This window comes from Lissotriton vulgaris, chromosome 12 (assembly GCF_964263255.1).
Source record: "Lissotriton vulgaris chromosome 12, aLisVul1.2, whole genome shotgun sequence".
NCBI classification, from domain to species: Eukaryota; Metazoa; Chordata; class Amphibia; order Caudata; family Salamandridae; genus Lissotriton; species Lissotriton vulgaris.
The window spans coordinates 488,183,582-488,202,529 of record NC_141700.1 but is presented as its reverse complement, the minus strand read 5'-3'; the positions used below and the strand labels follow the sequence as shown (position 1 = coordinate 488,202,529).

General features: G+C 46.6%; 1 protein-coding gene across 1 annotated transcript in view; it reads right to left on the bottom strand.

The window, feature by feature from the left end:
• LOC147676819 (uncharacterized) overlaps nucleotides 1-18,948 on the bottom strand; it is a 500,104-nt gene that overhangs the window by 161,295 nt on the left and 319,861 nt on the right. The window contains exon 4 of the mRNA XM_086945234.1: nucleotides 1,676-1,837. Within this exon, the coding sequence (XP_086801360.1) occupies nucleotides 1,676-1,837 (162 nt within the window). The remainder of the gene's footprint in view (nucleotides 1-1,675; nucleotides 1,838-18,948) is intronic.

The window sequence follows — 18,948 nt, the reverse complement described above, 5'->3', positions numbered from 1 at the left end:
ACTCTGGGGACCCACCTAAGGGAGGGTCAGGACAGAGGGGTGGTTACACCGATATCCTTTGTCCAGTTTCATGCCAGAGCAGGGGCTGATAGCCCTGAAACCGGTTTGAGTTGGACTATGCACAGGGACACCAAATATGCCCCCAGTGCAGACAACAAAGCACTCTTGGAGAGCACCCACCCATCCCCAATACACTAAAGCCTGTCTGGGAGGTGGTTACACCTCCCTGTGACAGGAAACCTATTGTCCAGCCTTCCCCTGCCAGAGTTTTGTCAAGCAGCAGGAGGGCAGACTTATGCCTGTGGCTGGCAGCATCCATATTGTGATGCCAGGGTTGAGAAAGCTGGTTCCGGGTGCACCAGTGTTGTCATATTTCTTCCTCTAGGAGGGTGGAATCATACCTCCCACACTAGTTACTGGTGTGGAGGTATGATTCCAGGTCTTTGACACCAAACACAACAGTTTTCTGCGCAGCAGTTTCAACGTTCAAAGTTAGCATTTATTGAGAGGTTATAAAGTACAGAGTATATGGTATGGCTGCATCACAGAACAACCCCAGAGAATAGATTCCGAAAGCTGCAGAGAGGCCCTGCTCATGCATGGGCACCCTCTCACATGAAACCCAGCACCCTGCCTTCAGGACTGATAAGGCCTGCCATAGGGGTGACGGATAGGTTTATATGGGCAGTGATAAGGTAGATATAGTGAACCTATATCAAAGTAAGGGGTGCATACACCACCTTACACAGGTTGCAGTAGCAGACCTGTGGTGTCAATTTGAGTGGTCTCTCAGGGGTGGCATAATACATGCTGCAGCCCCTGGGAGGCTTCTGGGGTACCTATGCCCTAGGGAAGTACTATACCATATACTAGGGACTTATAAGGGTACCCCAGAATCCTATCTGGAGTGTACCTTAAGTACATGAACAACCAATTTAGGGGGAAAGCAGATAGTCTGGGGTCCTGATTAGCAGGATCCCAGTCAAACTAAATAGAAAACCAGCAAAACACCAGGAAACAAATGGGGGCAACCATGCCGTCAGATTCCACAATCCTACAGTCAAAAACCATGGTAGTTGTGCGGGAACACCAATGCAACATCTATTGAATGCGTTGGCAATGCAGAGATTTGCGCTGCATTGCCTTAACCCAGGTTTATGGAGCCATTCAGGGCCACCCAAAGTGTCCTTGTTGGCTTCATGAATCTTACTTGAGATCCACAAATGTACCATGTTGCATTGTGGAAATAGGATGCAAATCTCATAAATAGGCCCTTAAGGCTTCAACATTTACTGTATTTTGATATGTGGACTCACTCAAGAAGACACTATACTTTTGTTGGATCATTGACTGCTTTCTACCCCAGGACTTGTTCTTATTCTTGCTCTGTCTGTATCTCTACTAAATCTTTCTGAGGTTACCAGACAGTGATATGCAGCGCTTTAGATAAAACCCCAAACAGTTTTTAAAAAAAACAGTTTCCAAAGCTAGGCGTTTTTTGTCAAGGAGCCAGAGGAACATTACAAAGCCCTGTCACAATGGAAATGCTGACACTCCAGAGAACCTTATAGGAGTTAACAGAGCAAATGGGCTACATCACTGTAATATAGATTTATAGTGGCAATAGACATGGGCCCTATAAATTTGTGCATAGAATGGAACATGCTTGCCTTACCTTGCTGCAACGATAGGAGACAACAGGAAGGACTCCATAATATTCATGACACAAGGCGATGGATGAACCTATGGTGGACATGTTGATCAGGGCTGCTTTGCTGCAGCTCATACCAGCCTGGGGGTTTTCCTTTGCAGCCTTCTTTAAGAGGTGTAGGAATGCCTGATGAGATAGAAATAATTATAAATAGCCATTTTGAGGCACAGACCCACGAGAAAAACTGTGCTGATGTATTCAAGGGAGAAATGGTATTAGATGACACTTAGGGCCAGATTTACTAACCTTTCATGCAACGTATTTAGTAAGGCAACTTGGTGTGCTGCGTTGCGTGACAGGGAGAGAGCCGGGGATTAATCCGTAACACACTTAGGTGCCAGGGTTCTCGTCAGGAGGCAGCTTGCACTAGCTCATTTCTCCTGTTAATGCCGCGTAAAACAGAACCAACTACCAACAATGAATTTGGGGGATGGATGTGGCACAATTGCCAGAGCTGCAGACTTCAGAGCTAGGGCAACAGGTTTGAATCTCGGTGTCAGCTCAACATCCTGTGATTCTGGGCAAATCACTTAATCTCTCTGTGCCTCCCATAAAAGAATGAGTCTGGTTCTCATGAAAAGCGCCAGTGCTGATCATTAAGTCCTTCTGCTGACCACCGGCTCAAATTAAGCAATGGAGAGAGCGAAATGCACCATACCTACTAAGCTCTCTATAGCGCTGGTGCACTTCAGGCAGCCTAGCATCAATGCAGGTACTCTTACACTAAAGTGCCTGCTTTACAAAGTGAATTGTTTATTGTGCCAGAAGGGATACCTTCCAGCACAAAAACAATCTCTCTAGGCATTTTCCTTCTTTCTATGTGTGCTGCTGTATTGCGTTACATTTCTTTTTATAAAGATACGCAAGGCGTGCACATCGCTCTTTTGCATGGCTTTGTAAAGATCTGCTAGCATGGATGCGCCACAAAAGTGGTGCAAACATGTTGCAAAATATTGGTAAATCTGGCCCTTAATTTGTTATACAGCTTTGAAACGCATATTTCTATGCTCATTTTTGTTCAGAGTGGGCACCTAAATAGATTTAATTCAAATCACAAAAGAGGCGGTAACCAGATTTTGCTGTTTAAATATTGTTTGGCAACATATAGTAATGTATGTTGGTGGCTGAACCAAGAAAACATTTGAGTTCTATTTGGGCATGTTTTTTAGGTCATCCCTGTAAATTAAAAATTGATTATTTGCCCACACTCACAGCACACAATCGAAACCATTCCTCATTATTTATGTGACATCTTCATCAGGAAATGGATGGCTCCTAACTTATCCCTATCCATTATGTGGGAAGAAAAGGGAAACCGAAGGGCATACTTATGAGGATTTGGCGCAGGGCAATGCAGCAACTCACTTTGCTGCACCATCCTGCCTCAAAGAGAAAGTGTAGAAATATGCCAAATCTATGGCATAACGGCACATACCTGTCTTTTCCTCTGCGCTGGCGCCATTTTGGCAGCCTATTGCCAACACAGGCACCCATACATGTATATATGAATAAAGTTATTTAGTCCTCATGTCATCTCCCCTGGGGAAGCGTAAGGTTTTGGCGTATCCCCAAGCTTACATGGTCTTGGGAATCTGGGGATGCATCAAATTCATTGGGTGTTGTGTGGGAACACCCAACGCACTGCCCATGGAATGCCTCCTAGCACAGAGTAAGGCAACACAGCGATTTGAGCTACCTTGCCGTACACCATATCTATGAGGTAATTCACGCACAGTAGCTTTGCATGACCTTATGAACATCATTTGGTGGTTGTGACACAAAAACTACATAATTTCAGCTCAAGGGGCTCGTAATTATGCCCCCAAATCTTGAATTCATAGTACGCGGATAAGTACATTCTGGCCCCACATTTGATATGGGCAGGAGAGAACAATGGCCAAAACTGCTTGTGTGTGGAATAGATCCCAGGCTTGTCTGGCTTATCAAAGAATTCCACAAGAATACTTGGGTACAAGTATGATTTAGCAAAAGCAGAGGTGACACAAAGAAGTGTTAGACAGGAAAATGGTTTACCTCGGGGTTACATTTTAGCACCTTGCCTCTTTTTTTTTTTATTGCAGCAATATTAATGCTTCTATGTTAGCGCACCCTGATCATTTGGTTCTGGTCGACAGAACCTTTATAGGACGGCGGCGTCCTTTGGTCGATCTGTACGTATCAAGAAGAGAAAATTATATGATCGTAAATCTGAAGAAAACCAAGGGGGATATTTATGAGCTCTTCGCGCTGCTGGAGCATCACATTTTGTGATGCTTTTGTGGCGCAAACAACAAAGTCATATTTATGAGGTCAGACAAAGCATTTTTGCGTTGTTTTGATTTGCCTCATTAATATGGAGTAAGGCAAAGCAGCACAACTCGCCGTGTTGCCTTACTCTGCGCTAGGGAGGCCTTCCATGGACGTCACAGTGGGTGCTGCGACGCAACGCCCATGAATTTTGACGCTTTCCCAGAATTACAAAACCCTGTACCCCCAGAGAGGCACCAAAATCTGATGCCTCCCCAGAGGATATGCAACAAGGAGAAATAACTTTGGCACTCTTTATGGGATTTTGGCGTAGGGCAGTGCAGCAAGGCACCTTGCTGTGCTACCCAAAGTGAAAGGGCAGGAATACACCGTATTTATGCAATATGGTGTATTACTGTCCATTCTCCCCATGCTGGCACAGTTTCAGCAACCTAGAGCCAACTTGGTGCAAGGGTGCCCCTATTGCATGCAGGATGTTTTCGTGCAGGAAGGGACAGCTATGTATACTGTCGAATGCAGCACACATAGAAAGAAGAAAAAATGTAGAGAAATAAACATATTTCTCCTCGTTGCGCTTCACCCAAGCTGACATGATTTTGTAAAACTGGGTTAGTGTCAAAATCCATGGGGGTTTTGTGGGAAAACCAACCACAACCCTTATGGAACCCCTCCCGGGAGCAGACTAAGGCAATGCAGCAATTTGTGCTGCGTTGCCTCACTCAAGCTTTATGAAGCCACGCAGTGCAGCTTTGCATGGCTTCATAAATCGGATTGAGAGCCCTGCATCAGACATGTACCACTTTATCTGTTGTAAAAGTGACACAGGGATCTCATATATAAGCCTCTTTATTTATCCTCTTTTTTTCGGTGTATGTGTGCTGCATTCTGTAGCACTCATAGAAAGAGGAAAAAGCCTCCTAAGATTGTTTTGGTGCAGGAAGGTGTCCCTTCCTACACAAAAACAATCCTGCCGACAACACAGGCACCCTTGCACCATGGTACAAGGGTGCCTGCGTTGGCGCTAGGCAGACAAAATGGCGCCAGGGAAGGAGGAAAGGGCAGGCATGCACCTTAGTGGATAAAGGCGGTACATTCCTGCCCTTTAACTTTCACATAGGGCAGCGCTGCAATGTGACTTGCTGCGCTGCCCTACGCCAAAACCCCATTAATAAGTCCCCAAGTTCATAACTTTGGGATAGCCAATAGCAGAATATTAGGGTTAATGAATTTGACAAAAATCGAACAAATCTCTAATTGCGTTTCTTACTGATTTAAGCTTAACACCAGATTGTCATGGGGCTAGCAAAAGAAACCGCTACAAATGTAACCAAATTAGGGGTAAGTACATTTTATGCAGCATATGGGATACCGTTCCCCTCTTACTGTTCATAATGTTTGTTGCCAAAATTGATTCCATATTGAGGTATGTGGTTAACAGTACACAGTGGAAAACGGGATGTATGTCGTTACAACGCATACTTTTACTCCGCGTACCATTACAACGCGGTATTTACAACGCATACCGCTACAACGCATAGCGCTTTGGGGTGCTGGATAGTGGTAAGTATAATTTACTATTCTAACTCCAGTCCTCGTGGACCCTAGGGAAGGTGTTGGATAGTAAATTAAACTTACCTCTTATCCTAGAGCGCCCCCCAGCGCAATGCGTTGTAACGGTATGCGTTGTAATGCCCGCGTTGTAGTGGTAGTGCGGAGTAAAGATGCGTTGTAACGGGTGAATACCTGGAAAACGTAATAACGTCGGGCAGCAATTGGAAATCTGATCGATGAAGCAGCATTATTTATTTCCAGAGTCTATAATTGCCTAGTGTCGCCTCCCTATGGGTGTCAGGGCTTTACCATCGGTCTTTTGTGACCTTTTATTAATATATGAATATTTAAGAGCAGTTTATTATTCACTGTTGATGTAATTTAAAATTACGCTGACTCTCGCTGCAAACAGCATCCTCGGGCAGTGAATCTGTGTAATTTGCTGATACAGGTGCAGAAAGACACTTACCTCAGCCGCCAGAAAGAATTTCTAGGGCTGGTGATATCTAAGGCCTGGCCTCAGGGGCCTTGTCATGCCTAAGCGCCACCTAATTTATTAGTTGCTACATTGTCTTTTTTTTTTTTTTGTGTCCTCATTTTTCTCTTGGAAAACCACACAGGAACACTAGGAGAGGGAGATGAACTGTACTTTCACAGGTACACTGGTAGTGCCGTCAGCCAACCGGTATTGACACTCAGTATTGTTCAAACTCTCCAAAAAGTGCGCCGCGGGATGTAAACCGTGAAGGAGCAATGTTGCTACTATTCAGGACCCATTGTGGATCGGGAAGGCCATAACTTTGGGTAAGTCGAGGAGAGGAGAGTAGACCAAGCAGCGTTAATCATTGGACAGTGGGGAAAAAAAAAAAAAACACGGACCGAATAAACAATTCCTTAAACCCAATTCAAAAGGTGCCAAAAGCCACGTTTTTCTGGGTTACCAGATCTTGATAGATCGATTTTAGACGTTTGCAGGACTGATATACGCCAATCTAACAGGGTGGGAGGCAGTGGTTCTTTCCATTTCCTGCATATTTCTCTCCTTGCCAATAGGATACAATAGAACAAAAGTTTGTTGACAGGACCATGGATTTCAAATGATGTTCCGAAAATGACAAGCATTGCGTTCATTGAGATTTGATACCCCAAAGATGTTGACAACAGAGTACTGATAGAAACCCAATAAGATGACAGCAATGGGCATTCGAAGAACATATGTAGGTCTGAGGCTGCTGGCACCCCACACTTAGGGCAGGCCACAGTGGAGTCTGTAGAAAACTTTGATAAACTCTGTGGAGAATAGTACGCCCTGTGTAGCGTGAAAAGATGGTTCCTACGCAACCACGCTGGCTTCACTGTATCCCAGAGGATCTTAAAGGAGGAATACCAGATATTCTCAAGATCTTTACCAATAAATGAGGAACTCCACAATGTTTCGGGTAGATTGAAATCTTCGTCGACCTCTTCTAGTAACAGGTTGTACCAAAATGAGATCTCTTTAGTTACAGGAGGTTTGTCCATCATCAGGGACAGTATACTGCTCTCCCCTCCCATTTGGAATCTGCCCCTGACAGTACTCTGTGCCTGGGCCCATCTCACTATCTGTAGATATTTAAATCTAGAGAGACCCATCCCCACTCTGTCTGATAGGTAGTCCCAAGATAGCAAAACACCGTCTCGGTAAAAGTTCCCCCAGACTTCAAGGCCAGCCTCTCTCAAAGGTGTTGCCAAGTTGTCAAGAAGCCACGCCGGACACCCTGGAGAGTCCCACAGTGGAGACCTACTTGCAAAGTATCCCACCTTTATGGCACCTCTTAATTTAACCCATGTTCTTGTAAAGCCCAACAAAAACTTAAACGTAACGTTTTTTTAAAACTTAGGATCCCCAAATTTTGGCAAAAAACCCTGCTGGCCTACTCCTTCTCCTCTAAGTAGTGCGGCAAACATACTGCCTACCCCTTCATTAGTCGCCATTTTAAGCAGCATCCTGGCATGGGAAAATTTAAAAAGCCCAGGCATAGAGTTGTAGATCAGGTGCTGCCAATCCCCCTTTTTCTCTAGGGAGCCTGATCTTTTTCCATGCTATCCGTGGTATGTGGTCATTCCAAATAAAAGAACTAATATGGCCTTAAAGTTTTGTTAAAATAGAGGGTTCAAAATGTAACGGAACAGTATTAAACAAAAAGGTGATTTGGGGTAAGATAGACATTTTAACCAGGTTAGCTCTACCAAGATGGAAAGAGGGAGTGAAGACCAAGACCTCATAAGCTTTCTACAGTCCCTCGCAACAATGTCAAAATTCAGCGGTACAATGTTATCAATGTCCTTTACGATGGTGAGCCCCAGATAATGCATGGAATGGCTTAACTGAGCCCCTGCCACTGGCTCAGCCTCATTCCACAGCATCATCTCCGTTTTGGATGCGTTGATTTCATATCCAGATATCTCGCCATAGTTATGTGCCAGTGCAATGACCGCGGGGAGTGCTACATTGTCACTTGTAACAAGGTAGCTCAGGGCACTTTAGGCTTAAGCTCTGCAGTGCCCATGTCGACAAGTCCATCAGGGTTTGACCTCCCCCTAGGGTGACCAACTGGCATGGGTGCAAATTCAGGATGGTGAGTGTAAAAATTCAGGACAAAGGGTTAAATCTCAGGACAAAAATTCAAGACAGAAGATCAAAATTCAGGACAAAATTTGCCACAAAAGTTACATTTTACAGACCTATCAGAAGAGGTTGCACACTAGTATATGAGTAAGTAAATACACAACTAAAATGAGTGCAAGTCAAAATAGGTTTATATTAGGTTGAGGCAATCATGCATTTCATGGTTTTTTGGTAAGCCGCAGCTTTGAGCAACAGACTAGGTCTTTTTGTGGTATTTCAGATGAATTTAATCTATTTATGTGGTTACTGAACTGGATTGTCTGATACTTAGTTTACAGTTCATCTTCCTGAGCAAGGTATGTTTAGTGAGGGAAGTTGTTGCAAAGATCTGCTCAGATGGAGTTTGTTACCATCATGTCATATCTTAGCACCAAAGTGAGATGTAAAGGATCATTGAGAAAATGCAGCTAATTGGGACCTGCAGTGCTTGACTAGAGTGCAGTCCTCCGAGTGGCCAGCTGTATCTGTCAGATCCCTTCAGTTATTCCATGTCTGTTCAGCTGGTGATGACAGGTTTAGGGGCTGGTACAGCACTGAATGATGGATAAGACCCATAGCAAACAAGTCTTGTATGAGGGTTAGAGCATTAAGCAGGAAAAGGAAGCTAATAACCAGGCTGCCGGAGTCATATTTAGCTGCAGACTGCTGAGTGCTACGGCATTATTGTGGGCCAGAACGGTTAGATAGGAGTTGATATTGCTATATAATGCCCTGCCCAGCCATATATCAGCCCTCCTTATTTTACCCATATATGGGAAATAGTATATTGATTGGCCCATTTCCTTTCTGCGAGCTGTAAACTGCAGATTCTCACTGATGCAGAGAAGTGTGCTACAGACTAGAAAAGTATATGTTGCTGAGGCATCATTGTAGGTCAGTAGGAGCCACTGTTTTTTACATTCAGAACATTTTCCATTGAAATGGGAACAAAGGGGCATATTACCAAGCAATAGCGATAATTATCGCTATTGCTTGGTTAGAGACAAACATTTACCGCAGCGCTGCGGCGATTTTTACCGCAAATAAACCTTGGTATTACCAAGGTTTAACGCAAATGCGGTAAAAATCGCCGCAAAGCATGAATATCGCTGAAAAGTCAGCGATATTCATGCATTAGCGAGCTAATGCTCTTAGCCATGTTATCCACCTCCCATTGGATAACATGGCTAAGAACTGCTCAGGGCAGGTGTTAGCTTTTGGAGATATTCCCGCTTAGCGCGAATATCTCCAAAAGTTGGTAATAGGAGATAGAGATGTTAGCGACTGTTTTCCGTCTCTAACATCTTGGCACGCCCACTTTGCATCTCATTAGTGATAAATATCACTGACATGCAAAGTGGGGCCCAAGATGGTCGCTATCTCCTACTAGCTGTCGCTAACTGGTGTTAGCGGCAGCTAGGTAATAGGGAGATAATTTTATCTCCGCTTTCTTGGCTTTTAAAGCCAAAAAAGCGGAGATAAACCCCCTTGATAATATGCCCCATAATGCCAACATGCAGTTTTACAGATAAAACTATATAGCGCACAAACAATAGTTTTGAGACATTTGCACAGTTGAGTTACAGGTTCATAAAGGTTATTGTGTGTTACAAAAAAACAGAGCTTTTAGCCTTTGTTTTCACACACCCTTTACTACCAAAACAAGACTGTCAAGTAGTCCACTTTACTATTCTGTCTTTGAGCGCAAAGTTAGAGAATTTTGTAAACACCAATCCACATGTTAAAGGAATGAGCGGAAATGTGTCAGATGATGCAGTCTGGCATTTGCCCTCTATTCTTAAATACATAGCACTTGTGACAAGCTGAAACCAAAATTTAAAGGTGTTGAAGGCATCTTTATGGCCAATTCACCTTCTAACCATCATCATCATCATCAAAATACCTTTATTTTAGCCACCATAGAGCACAAACATAGACATATAAAAACATAATAAATAGTTAATAAAACTTTACACTTATCTCAAAAGATAAAACCCCAAAACAGCAGTGTACAAATAACACAAAAGTTACAATAACATTCGGCAAATTAACCAAATAGCATCCAATAATTTAGCTATAGAAACAACCAAGTTGGGTCTGGGGTAGGACCTCAAAATTCATAAAGCAGCAGAGTGGTTGCACACACCCATATTTCTGCAAGTGGGGGCCAACCATAGTCTGCGTGGGCGGGCATAGCTAGGGCAAGCAGAAAATACATGAGCGACACTCTCCACTGAAAGAAAACATTCTGAACAAACGTATGCGGTCCCACTGGTCCACCCTCAAATGTAAATTCTCAGCAGAAGAGCGCTCACTCTGAACTGGAAGTATAACTTCCGGACTTGAGGGACAGACATCAAGTCCCAGTATGGCCCATAACGGCTCACAGGCTTAAGATCAAAAAAGTCACAGGTCAACCTGAAAAGAGCAGCCTTTCTAAAGTCTCTGGCCAATGTAACTACCCAAAGCGAGATCTCTTTGCATTCTTTGGCAAACAAGAGGAAGTAGCAAGATGCTTGCATAGCCCAGAAAGCCCAGCAAGGCGAAGAAAAGTCTTTATTTACACTAAACCAGGGTATTTTATGAAATTGGTCAGCATCCAAAACAATCTTTAATGCTAGAGTATAGTAGGCTATTTCTGGGGTGGTCCACAACCGCCGACAGTATAACAATAGATGCAGCTAAGATTTACCTATAAGCCTTTTTGGGCCCTTATCATGAAAAAGCAGGTGCAGTGGAGTACTGGAGGGTACAAAGGTGAGATTGTGAATAAATGTGTTCTCAGTGCTAGTTAGTGGCTCTACATTAGAAAACAACCACAATTCAGTCCCATAAAGGGCCAATGCCAAAGACTTGGCCTTGTATATATGAAGTGCCAGTGGGATCTCTTTGGTAAAAGAGGCACTACATTCCCTATGAAAAGAGCCCGTTAGCTGTCTAAGCTTCAAGGCAGATTTTTCAATGTGGGGCGTCCAAGACATACTCCTGCTAAGTAAAATACCCAAATAGCTGATGCAATCCACCATCCCTAGGGGAGCCCCCCCCAAAAGACTCTTTTTGCACGATCTATGGGGGTTTAATGACATCAATTTAGTTTTGCTTATATTAATTGCCAAACCCCGAGTGAGACAAACCCCCCAAACCTATTAAGGAAGTTCTGCAGTCCATTGGGGGTCTTGGAGATCAGGTGGGTGTCATCGATAAATAGCAGAATTGGAGTTTTAAATTGAGACAATGAGGGAGCGTCAGCATCAACTAAATATTTAAAAAACAGTATAATTAATATATAAAGAAAAAAGCAATGGGCTAATATACAGCCCTAACAAACACCTCTACGTACAAGGATCTCCTCAGTCAATTCATCCTGTTTCCCCTACTTGATTTGGGGATAATTGTCCTGGTGAAGGAGCATGACCAGGGAGAAAGATTCAAGGGCAACTTCATGTTATACAAAACCTGACACAACATAGTTCATGGGACCAAATCCAAATTAGATCTAAGATCCACAAGTGCTACATATAAAGATATCTTGCCAATTGTGACAGTACACTAATAAATCAATAGAAACCGAAAGATCTCGTCATGGGTGAAAACTTTTGTTCGAAAACCTGCTTGATAAGGGCTAGGAATATCCATGTCCATAATCCAATTCTGTAGGGGGGGCGGAGCTAGCCTGCAACGGAGATGGCCGCCTAAGCCGTTAGCTCCTCCGCCGTAATAACAATCCGGTTAAATATCCTTCTGATAGAGGTGCCCTCCGTGAACCCGAAAGCCGATTTGCAGCTCCGGAGCAGTAGGGGCAAATACTGGCCGATCTACACCCGTGACTGTAAGCGGGAGGCGCTGCTTTGACCCGCCTGGCTAGCTGATGCAAGAGACAGCACCGCGGCCTCCCGAGCGCCACGACGGGAAGCTCGGCTGCCCCGGATGAGCTATACTGCTGAGGGCGTCCCGGAGCGACTGAGGTGCGGAGAACCGGGAACAGAGCTGCGTAGTGCACGGCAGGGGCCCGTTCCAACAAGAGGAGGTGAGCAGGGAGACCGCGCTGGGTGAGCCCCACCGCCTTGGTGCATCCCGGTGGCTGCGGCGCCTCACCCGAGTGCCTGGCTTCGGTTGGGCCTCTGGGCCTTCCGCCTCCTGAGGCGCCGGCGAGCGGGAATTTTGGGACTGAGTCACTTTGCAGCCTCCCCCTGTGCCCTCGAGAGCCCAGCGCCCGCCTGCTTTAATTAATGCTGCGGGGATAACGCCATTAGCTGGGAACCTGAGCCAAGGCCGCGAAGAGCACAAACAGGCCCCGGACCAACGAGGGGCGGAGAGCGAGGGGATAGCGCTGGATGAGCCGCGCCGCCTTGGTTTATTGCCGCGACTGCAGCGCATCACCTAAGTGCCCGGCTGTGGTTGTGTCCCTGGGCCTTCCACATCCCGAAGCGCCAACGAACAGGAATATCAGGACTGAGTCACCTTGCAGCCTCCCCCTGTGCCCTTGGGAGCCCTGCGCTCGCCTTCCTTATTTGGTGCTGTGGTGATACCAACATTAGCTGGGAGCCTGAGAAACCTCCGCCGCCTCCCCTGGATTGCGGCTGAGGTCCAGGAATAAGGCCTGGGAGCTGTGTGACCAGAGCGCGACGAGCCTTTGAAGAGTGTTGGGCATTCCCCTGCCCCCCCTTCCATCACAGGGCAGAAGGGCTGCCACAACTGGTATACGGGGGCTGGTGACAATTCCACCCGGAGCCGCGGGAGACCTGGGAGACCGGGAGGGTAACCTGGTCAAACGACACACGGGAGGCACACCTGGGGTAGTGCTCCATAACTCAGTACGGGGCCTGCCACTCTGACCCGAGTGACACGTTCTCCGCAAGACACCCTACGCAGACGCACTGGAGTGCGGACTGAAGAAGGCCTACACCCTTGAGTCTCCCCGTTCATTGTGGAGACATAGCTGCAGTGGACGCTGTTCAGTTCAGGCCCTTCGTTTACTGGCAGGCCGGTGCCTGCTGGTGCCCTGCAACCACCAGACCGAGGGATCGGGGACGCAGCACTGCGGGCCCAGAACGAGTTACCGGAAGCCACCAGTTTAAATTTGGCGATAGGAACCGCGTTGCCTGCGCATACATTGCCTGCTCTGTTTTTGGCCTTGAAGACCTCACGTAATTCTGGTGCGCTGGACCTGGCTGAGACAAGGGTTGACCGCTCCGCCATGTGCCACCCGGATCGCTCACAGCCTAAATTGACCTTTGATATTAGTAAAAAATCCAAGGCCACGGACCCACCGACTTGTGAAGCGAACAATGGAGCGGAGAACATGACAGATGGAGAAACGACTGAACCAGACATTCGCTGCATATTGCTAGCTATGGAAAAGAACTTGCAGAGGGGTATCACTTCCTTAGGGACCAAAATTGATGCCCTCACGTTCCGCATGGACCGGATGGTGGAACGGCTCGACAAACACGCCGAACGCCTAGATATGTCGGTGCGCCGCATAGGGGAGGTGGAGGAGGCACAGACGACCTTGGACTCGGAGCATAAGCAGCTTGGCAAGGTGATCCAACTCTTACAAGACAAGGCTGAAGACCTGGAGGCGCGGTCGCGTAGATGCAACATACGCATCTAGGGCCTTCCGGAGAGTACTCAGACGGGTAAAATGGAACTTTTCGTGGAATCACTCTTGAAGAGACTGCTGGGCAAGACTTCCTTCTCGGGGATGTTTGTCATTGAAAGAGCGCACCGTACCCTGGGCCCGAGACCTAAACCGGGGGCCCCTCCACGCCCCATTGTGGCCAAGCTTCTAAATTATAGGGATCGCCACATCGCGCTGAAGCTTGCCCGAGAGAAACAACCACTAACTTACGAGGGCAGCATGCTATCCTTGTTCCCGGATTTTACAGCAAAAGTGCAAGAGGCGAGACGCCAGTTTGTCCCGATGAAGCGGGGGGGAAGAAGGGAGAGTATGGAGTTAATGGGGGGGGGTGAAAGGGATTGGGTTGGGAGAGGAGCTGGGACGCGCCTGTGTTGGGGATGGGCAGGCGTGGGTGGGGGTTTGGGCAGAATCATATGTTTCCTTTTTGTTGCTGTTTACGAAAGTGGGAGAATGTTCTGTTGCGGTATGTTTGAAACTGAGTTTTATTGGCGAGAGTACAAAGAGACGGACACGTTGGACACTGGCGCGTAGGATTACACCTAATTGCATATACTCACTTCGACTTCGGTGACTTACTTACCACTAGCTTCCCACTATGACACAGATGAAACGCGACACTGACACGATCACATTGTTGACATGGAATGTTCGTGGTCTGAATGACCACAGAAAAGTCAGACGTGTGCTCCAGTACCTCTGTAGACATGCAATAGATATAGCACTACTTCAAGAGACCCACTTGCACTCTGATAGCTCGATTCTCAATTACAGGGGTTTGTCCAATAACGTCCACGCTGCCGGTTTCACCTCTCTTGCTAGGGGCGTCCTGACCTGGGTGAACCCTAGGGCCTCCTTGACGTTGACCCCGATAGACACTGACGGAGAGGGACGCTATGTCATCTCTAAATGCACTGGTAAGGGAATGACATTACACATTGTCAATACTTATGGCCCCAACTTTGACTGCCCCTCCTTCTATACGAGATTGGCCTCTAGGGTGCGCGACCTCTGCGGCGATCATGTTCTATGGGGGGGTGAATTTAATATGGTTAGGCAGCCTGCGCTAGATAGATCTGACAGACCCGACAGGCGCCCTTCGACCTCTGCTAGAGTTCTAGAGGCAGAGATGACTCGGCTCAGACTGCAAGACGTCTGGCCCGCTCGGTAACCGTCCAAGGAGGGATACACGCACTACTCTGATCCGCATGATGTCCATACCCGCATAGACTATTGGTTAGCCACATCGCACCTCCTCTCTATGGTACGGACGTGTCCGACGCTGCCCCGAACCTATTCTGATCACTCTCCGGTTCTGGTTGATCTTCGCGCTCCGGTGGAATGCCCCCCCCCCCTTTTCCTGGCGCCTCTCTCCTTACTCGCTCTTGGACGAAGCCTTCCGAGAAGAGTTAGCTACTACAATTGAAGAATTTTTTGATAAAAACGTCGGCTCTGTGGACTCCTTTTTGACAGTATGGTAGGCCTTCAAGTCCTATATACGTGGAGTGGCCATATCTAAGGATGCAGGCGTACTTAAATCTATCAGGTGTCGTTTGTCCTTGCTTGAAAACAAGATTAAGGACATCGAGGCGCGTTGCCTTAACGGCTTGAGCGAGGAGTTGCAACGGGAATTGGCCCAAACGATCCGCGAATACCACAAGGAAGCGGGCTCCGAGGTGAAGCATCTGGGGAAGTACGCCATTGCAAGAACATATGGCGAGGGTGAGCGTCCGGGTGTGGTATTGGCGCGGATGGCGAGGCAGCGCAGACAATGCATGGCGACTCCTGAGTTGCGATCCCCGCAGACGAGAGAGCAGATACCAGATAAGCAGCTTGCGGCCTGTTTCAGGGATTACTATGCCTCCCTATATGCCTCTAGAGGGGCGGCTTCAGAAGAACGTATGTTGGACTACTTGACCCATATCCAACTGCCTTGGCTAACTGACACACATCGCCAGTTCTTGGCCCAGCCATTTGAGAGAGAAGAGGTAATTTGTGCATTGTCATCCATGAGGGCTGGCAGTGCGCCGGGCTGTGATGGCCTGACGAAGGCGTTCTACAAAACCAATTCAGATTTGCTTATCCCTCACTTGTTGACGCTTGTGGAGCAAATGGCGGAGGAGAGCGAGATGCCCTCTACGATGGGGGAAGCAATTATAATTGCTATTCTTAAGCCCGGGAAGCCCCCGGAGGACTGTGCATCATATCGACCACTCTCATTGCTTAACGTAGATTCTAAGATTTTTGCGAAAATCATTGCTAACCGCCTTAGCCCACTAATTCCAACCTGAGGTCTGTGTTTGCGGCATTTCAACATACGCGCCAGGACATCCCTGCGGTGGCGGTTTTCCTGGAAATGGAAAAGGCCTTTGATTCTGTCGAATGGCCTTTCCTCCGACTGGTGCTGCGGTGCATGGGAGTGGGCGACCTTTCCCTACAACTACTGAACATGCTCTACGCCTCCCCCTCGGCTCGGGTTCGCATAGGCCCGCTTACATCTGAGTCTTTCAATATCGGCCGTGACACTAGGCAAGGCTGCCCCCTTTCCGACCTTCTGTACGCCATAGTTGCTGAACCTCTAGCTTGCTCATTGCGTGAATATCAGTCATTGCGGTATTCGTTTCCCCACATACAGCTTAATCGTATCTACGTACGTGGATGAGACACTACTGTATGTGCGGCACCCGGAGGATAACCTATCGACAGTGCTGCGAGAGGTCGTGCTGTTTAGTTTATTATCTGGAATTCATGTAAACTGGAGTAAGACGCTAATGTTCCCTCTTACACCTGCCACTAAGAGAATAGACTCGAACTATCCAATCCAGTGGACCACAGACTCGGTCCGCTACTTTGGAATTAGGCTACACACAGACTCAGAGGTGGTGCTTAGGGAAAACTGCGGGGTAGCTATTTCTAAGTTGGAAGGCAATGTGAACAAATGGATATACCTCCCCATGTCATTGATGAGTCGCATATCCAAGTTGAAAATGATCGTGCTCCCACGCTTCTTATTTTTATTCAGCAACATACCCATGGTCCTATCGGGGACGTCCTTTCGTCAATTGCATTCCTTGGTGCTGCGTCTCAAGTGGGCCGGGAAACAACCTAGAGTAGCATGGGACATTTTGGTACGTCCCTATGAGTAGGGCGGCCTAAATGCTCCTGATCTCGAGCTCTATTACCGAGCCGCGCAGAGCGCTCACGTGTTTGGCTGGATTCATGGCCCGGCAGGTGCGCCGCATTTGCGCATAGAGGCGATAGTAGCCGACCCGACCCCACTGCCGGTGCTGATGTCCCGCCCTAGAGATCGATGGACGGGTATCCTTGATTCTTTGAATGCCGTTACTCATGCCTGTTATGGTAATTAAACCTTCAAGGGTTTTAATTGTCTTATTGTTTCGAATATTATTTTAAATATCTACAATTGTACGACCTGATATATTTGATGCCGTTAATGCACAACAACTGTGACAAATGTCTTTTTAAGTTAATTTCTGTTTGTCACTGAACAGTGATCTTTTTGAGACAAAAGAGAGCAAGAGAAAGGGTGTATATGAAAGAGTATTCGGATTTAATATTTGTTACAAGGGTACATGATAGATAAACAACGTTGTAAGAGAACATACAAATAAATTGATCTATAAAAATTCTCTATACAACAATTGCAAAAGCTTTTCTACCTATTTACAATCTAATTTATTATCCGGTAGAAAAAGCAATCGTCGACGTTTCGGTCTCTATTCTTGCGTTTCCGAGACCATCCTCAGGACATAAAAAATCATATCTTGGGAGACCCTCAATCACGAAAATTCTGAATATGGTGGTAATGTGCGACACAGCATAAATCAAAATGATTGTATGTCTCTTAGTAGAATAACCTGTTTGAAGTCCTTATTCGCCTGACTTCATAGATGTATAGAAAAGGAATTGGGCAGATAAGATATCTAAAAAAATTGGTGAAAATCTCCTATCGTATTATTCTGGCGTTTGTAGTTACAACGTTGAGTCTATCGCAGTCAGCTCTCAACAACTGAAATTAATTTGCTGCAGCCCGTCGCTTCCAAGTCAGTTCAGGAGCAAGCATGTACCCTTGTAACAAATATTAAATCCGAATACTCTTTCATATACACCCTTTCTCTTGCTCTCTTTTGTCTCAAAAAGATCACTGTTCAGTGACAAACAGAAATTAACTTAAAAAGACATTTGTCACAGTTGTTGTGCATTAACGGCATCAAATATATCAGGTCGTACAATTGTAGATATTTAAAATAATATTCGAAACAATAAGACAATTAAAACCCTTGAAGGTTTAATTACCATAACATATCTATTGCCCAAACCCTCAAGGGTATATTGGGTTGCTCACTTTTGTGTACCGTTACTCATGCCTGGCACCACCTGATGGATGTTCAGGCCTGCACTCTGCTCTACGCACCAGAGGCACTTCTGTCCTGGTGTTCGTGGCTCGACCCCTGCAGGGATAAAGGCGTGGTGTCTACCCTGGCCAAACTGGACGTCGTTCGCATGGGCGATCTATTTGCGGACGGCAGGGCCCGCACCAGTGAGGAAACAGACCCAGAGGGCGCTCCTGACACCCCGCTTCTCTCTCGATTTCAGTTCCACAGAGTTCGGCACGCTTTGAAGGGACTGCTGGGCGAAGATATGGCTGAACCGCAATTGGTTTCGGCATACGATTATATAGTGAACGCTAAAACGCTGGCCAACCTAATCCCGAACCTGTACCGTACTACGCTTACGGAGCAGACAACAATTACACTAAGCCTCACCTACCTTGGCAAGCAGACCTGGTGATCGAACTGCCGGAAAACAAATGGAAACCCTGCTGTGCTAATGTTAAAAGAGTGTCTCTGAATGGTCGCCACCGTTTGACGCATTTTAAATTCCTAAATAGGGTTTACCACACCGCCAAGCGGCTGTCGCGCTATGGGCTGAGAGACAACTCTAAATGCGTCAGATGCAGTGAACAGACTGCCGATTTTTTGCACCTAGCTTGGCTTTGTCCGAAAGTTTCTGATTTTTGGTGCGCGGTCTACGGGGAATTGAACAGAGTCACTGGGTTGACGCTGACCCCTGATCCCCTGTTGGCCCTACTGGGGTATTCTAAAGATGTAC